Here is a 5,493-nt window from a genome sequence, read left to right on the forward strand (position 1 = left end):
TCCTGCAGAGTTTAATGGGAGCATTGGGGCCGCCCTGGGGAGATAAGGCAAAAGTGGGGGCTGGGGGCCAGAGAGGTAAGTTTACAATTATCATGTTACTTAACTGGGTTTGAGCCTGTTTCCTCACGTATAAAATAAGGCTGTTAATAGTTATCTCAATGTTTCAGCTGATGATTAAATAAGGCACCAATTTTGTCTTTTGAAATAAATACAATAGTCCCCCCTTATCCACGATGGGGAGGGGGGGATGCGTTCCAAGACCCTCAGTGGATGTCCGCTACCATGGATAGTATCAAACCCTATATACACAATGTTTTTTCCTATGCAAACGTACCTACGATGCAGTTTAATTTATAAAAGCACAGTAAGAGGGCTTCCCTGGTGGCTCGGTGGTTGGGAGTCCGCCTGCCGATGCAGGGGACACGGGTTCGTGCCCCGGTCCAGGAGGATCCCACGTGCCGCCGAGCGGCTGGGCCCGTGAGCCATGGCCGCTGAGCCTGCGTGTCCGGAGCCTGTGCTCCACGGCGGGAGAGGCCACAGCAGTGAGAGGCCCGCGTACCGCAAAAAAAAAAAAAAGCACAGTAAGAGATTGACAACAGTAACTAAGAATAAAATAGAACAATTATAACAATACACTGTTATAAAAGTTTTGTGAATGTGGTCTCTGTGTCAAAAATATTATTGCACTAATTTGATGTTTCTTCCATCTCAGCTAAGCACTTACCATGCACTGAGGCCATAACTTTTGCAGTTTGAAATGTGACAGCAATACGAGCATAGATTCGTTTCCTTCTTCACAATTTCCCAGATAGAAGATTCATTCTTACCATAGACCTTAGCAACATCAGCGTACAATTTTTTCTTCTGTTTTTTTAATCAAACTGAGAACTTTTGCCTTTTTACCTAAAGGTAGCATTTTATGGATTCTCTCTGTCCTATTTGAATTGCCAGCATCACTCTGCTTGTGCTTTGGGGCCATTATTAAGTAAAATAAGCATGACTTGGACACGAGCACTGTGATACCTTGACAATCTGATAACCGAGTGTCCCAGGTGGGAGGAAGCAGGACGGTGCGAGACTCCCATCACACTCCTCAGAATGGTGTGCAATTTAAAACTTATGAGTTATTTATTTCTGGAATTTTCCATTTAATATTTTCAGTTAACAACCGAGAGTTCACTGAAACCCCAGAGAGTGAAAACTCGGATCTGGGGGGACAACTGTACTGACCGTGTCATGTGGTTGCCTTTAGGTGGGAGTTTGCCAAAAGAAAGCAGTAGAAGAAGGGACCACTTCAAGCAAAAAGCGGTTGTAAAATGGCACACGCCTTTCTGCGTGAGGAAGCACAAGCACCAGAACGACCAGAGAAGAAGATGGGAGGGTCCAGACCCAGAGACGAGGACGATGACAGTGCTGAGGTGATCTTTGTTGGAGTGGAGCATGTCAATGAAGATGCTGAAACCCTCTTTGTCAGAGTGATTTCAAATTCAAAGCCGGTCATTTCTAACATTTTGAACAGAGTGACCAGGGACTCATCCTCAACAAGAAAGAAGGGTCACGTGAGTCAAGATACGACTTACACATTGCAGCCTTCAAATTGCAGGACCCCGATGTCAAAGGCAGCAGCCATTTCACCGGCTTTTCAATCTGAATGGGGAGACGCAGATAGTCCTATTATTTTTGAGCCTTCGTCTAAACCTGATTATAAAATGAGCTCTCTGCAAGTCGTGCTTCACAATTCCTCAGAGTTGCTCTCTCCATGGCCTCATTGTCTACCTGGAGCTGCATTCTCGGTAGGAGGCAAGGATAAAAGTCCTCGTGATTCAAAGCGACGTCCCACTTCAGATATGGATATATACAGTGGGAATCCCAAAAGACCTAAAGTCAGCCATGGAATCCCAGGGGGACAGGCCTTAGCTGTGGCCTCTCCAGGTATCCTTCCTACAAAGAACACGAGTATGACCCCGGAAGGTGTCCCGACCTCGTCAAGCCATGTTCACAATGGGGCATCATTTCCATGGGCTCATGCATATAACCAGGCACGTTACCATGTTATGGATCCAGATGGAGCACGTAGCTTGGAAAGGCTGGCAAAAACAGACTATTCGAGTCTAGCAACTCAAAACAAGACTGTTGATCCCAAGAAAGGAAATCTGATCATGTTACTTGATGATTTTTACTACGGACGGCATCCAGGAGACAGGCAGCCAGAATGGAAGACGCACGCAGCCTTCAAATGCCTCAGCTGCTTGAAAGTCCTAAAAAATATCAAGTTTATGACCCACGTGAAGAACCATTTGGAATTTGAGAAGCAGAGGGATGACGGCTGGGAAATCCACACCACCTGCCGGCACTGCCACCGCCAGTTTCCCACCCCCTTCCAGCTGCAGTGTCACATTGAAAGTGTCCACACTTCCCAGGAGCCCTCTGTGGTCTGTAAAATCTGTGAATTGTCCTTCGAAACAGATCAGGTTCTCTTACAGCACATGAAGGTCAATCATAAACCTGGCGAAATGCCCTATGTGTGCCAGGTTTGCAATTACAGATCGTCAGCCTTTGCTGATGTGGAAGCACATTTCAGAACATGGCATGAAAACACAAACAGTTTGCTTTGTCTGTTTTGCCTCAAAATTTTCAAAGTGACGACATCCTACGTAAATCATGCTTGGAGGCACTGGAACAAGAGGGTCTTTCAATGTTCCAAGTGCCGGCTACAGTTTTTGACTTTGAAGGAGAAAATGGAGCACCAAACCAAGAATCATCAACCATTTAAAAAACCAGAGCAACTGGAAGGGCTGCCTCCTGAAACAGAGGTCAAGATCCAAACTTCAGTTCAACCAGGACCAAGAGAGGCAGCATCCATGGTTGTGACCAGCACTGAATCCCGAGTGTCACCTGAAAAAACTACCAAGAGGGTGGCTATGAACACGAGATATTCCAGACGTATTGCAGCAGGGGTTATGGCTAAAAATTATGTTCTACCCACCTCCAGAAATCCCAAAAAGCTGAATTGAGGCTAGGCCAGCTGTACGTAGTGGCTCGTAGATGCCAGCAAGCAGTGTCAGCGCCTGTCTGGCTTTACAGTGACTGAGGTTGTACCTGCTTCATCTCTCCACTGTCAAGTAACTCCGAAGTCTCCATGCTCCTTCCCAGCCACCCTCTCCTTCCCAAAGTAACCACTTTTCTGACTTCAACCACCAGGGATTAGTTTTTCCTGTTTCTAAATTTTAAGTAAATAGAATCACACAATAGATTCTTTTTGGTCTGGTCTTTGTTTTCTTTTAAATAAGTGAGATACATTCTTGTTGTGTGTCGCTGTGGCACATTCTTTTTCATTGCCGAGTAGAATTCCCTTGAATGAATATGGCACAGTTTATGTATCCATTTTATTGTTCCTGAACTTTGAGGCTCATAAATTTGCTATTTTGCATAAAGCTGCTATGAGCGTGTGTCTGTCTTTCATAGTAATTTCTTTAGGATATCTATATCTATACATCTAAATATAGATATGAGAAGTTCTGAAACTGCATAGATTTAGCTTTCTGGCCAAACACTTTTTCAAAGTGATTGAAACAATGTGTATTTCCACCAACAGTACTGTGAATTCCATTTCTACAGCTCCAACACTTGGTACTGTCAGTCCTTTTCAGTATATAACTGAGCAGGACCCTGCAGGGCCTTCCCAGGGACAGACCCCCCCACCCCCATGTCCCTGCCTCTTATTTGTAGAAAAGCTTTAGGTCCTAGGCCTTCCCCATGTTCCAAAGAGCGAATTTAACTAGAGAAGTGAGAAAATGCAGAAACAAAAGAAAACAATCAAGCAAGCAAGACAAAACAATAATAGTTCAGCCGTAAAACAAAGTCAAGGATCTTTAATTTCTCCTCAGGGGCTACAGATAATATCCTGAGCCATATCCTTGAGTTGTTTTGCAGAAACTAAAACCCCCCGAAGACAGAAGAAGTTAACTGTATGCTGCCCACCAGCATGTAGACCCCAGACCAGCTGGAACCAGAAGGTTGATGATGTTGACTCCTGAAATACAACCTTGGTTACCTCACCACCAACCAATGGTCATAATAATTGTGCATGAGCCGATCACACACCCTGCCACCCTCTCCCTCACGTTGTATTTAAAAACCCTTCCCTGAAAGCCATCCCAGAGTTTGGGTCTTTTGAGCATGAGCTGCCTGTTCTTGCTTGGTCCCATTTTGGATGGCTTGCAATAAACACAGTACTTTCCTTCATCACAACATGGTGTTAGCAGATTTGCTTTACTGTGCTCGGTAAAGCAGACTCAAGTTTTGTTCAGGAACAATTAGTGCTATTCTCTTGACATTGTAGTGGTATCACATTGTAGTTTCATCTGCATTTTCCTGATGACTAATGATTTTGAGAATTTTTTTCACATGCTTATTGTCCACTCGAATATTACTCTCTTTTATTAAGTGCCTATTCAAGTCTTGCTCCTCCTCTTAAAAAACAAAACAAAACTATAGACTGTCAACTGGGAAGGGCATTAGGGAACTTCTGGGACCCTGAAAACGTCCCTTATTTTGGCCTCGATGGTGATTTCATGGGTGTACATATGTACAAAGAGTGGTGCTTCATGGAATGTTCTGTTTAAGAAATTGTCTGCCAAGGACATATTCCTCTCATGTTTTCTTCTGGAAATTTTACGGTATAGCTTTTCACAGTTAGGTCTGATCTAGCTCAAATGTATTTTTTTTTATTTATGGTGTGATAAATCAAGGTATCAATGTTAGTTTTTTCATATGTGTATTCAAATCAACCACCATTTACTAAAAAGACCATGCCACTGTATTGCGGTGGAAGCTCTGTGTAAATCAGGGAGATGGCTGTATATGTATTTCTGGACTCCATTCCATTTGTCCAGTGCTCTAGTCTTGTGCTAATGCCACAATTATTATAGCTCTTAATTACTGGGGTTCTGCCTAAGTTTGTGTGATGGTTAATTTTTTTTATCGACTTGATTGGGCTAAGGGATGCTCAGATAGCTAGTGAAACATTATTTCTGGGTATATCTGTGAGATGTTTTCAGAAGAGATTAGCATTTGAATCAGTAGAATGAGTAAAAATATAAATCCTCAGCAATGTGGGTTGGCATCATCCAGGAGAATGTGGATGATCCCTAAGATGGGATGTGGGTTCATTGCTAAGAGAACAAAGGGGAAGGAAGGGACATCCATCTCTCCTTTGGACATCAAGGCTCCTGGTTCTTGGGCTTTCAGATTGGAACTGAGTTATATCACTGGCTTTCCTGGTTCTCCAGTTTGCAGGCAGCATATGGTGGGACTTAACATAAGCCAATTCCCATAACATACCTCCTCATGTGTATATCCTGTTGGTTGCATTTCTCTGGAGAACCCTAACACAGATATCTGGGAGTTTAAGTTCTCCAGCTTTGGTGTTGAAATTATCTTGGCTATTCCAGGTGTTTTGTTGTACTGCAGTGGTTATAGTGAACATTCTTA

At 43.5% G+C, this 5,493-nt stretch overlaps 1 protein-coding gene across 1 annotated transcript; it reads left to right on the forward strand.

Moving 5' to 3' along the window:
* The first annotated feature begins 1,316 nt into the window (after window positions 1–1,316).
* Window positions 1,317–3,009, forward strand: ZNF280A (zinc finger protein 280A). Its single transcript, XM_030860926.2, is given in 2 exon segments — window positions 1,317–2,975; window positions 2,977–3,009. Coding segments are annotated over 2 exon segments (1,692 nt in total).
* Window positions 3,010–5,493: the final 2,484 nt, after the last annotated feature.

The sequence above is a fragment of the Globicephala melas genome, chromosome 13 (genome assembly GCF_963455315.2).
Source record: "Globicephala melas chromosome 13, mGloMel1.2, whole genome shotgun sequence".
Lineage (NCBI taxonomy): Eukaryota > Metazoa > Chordata > Mammalia > Artiodactyla > Delphinidae > Globicephala > Globicephala melas.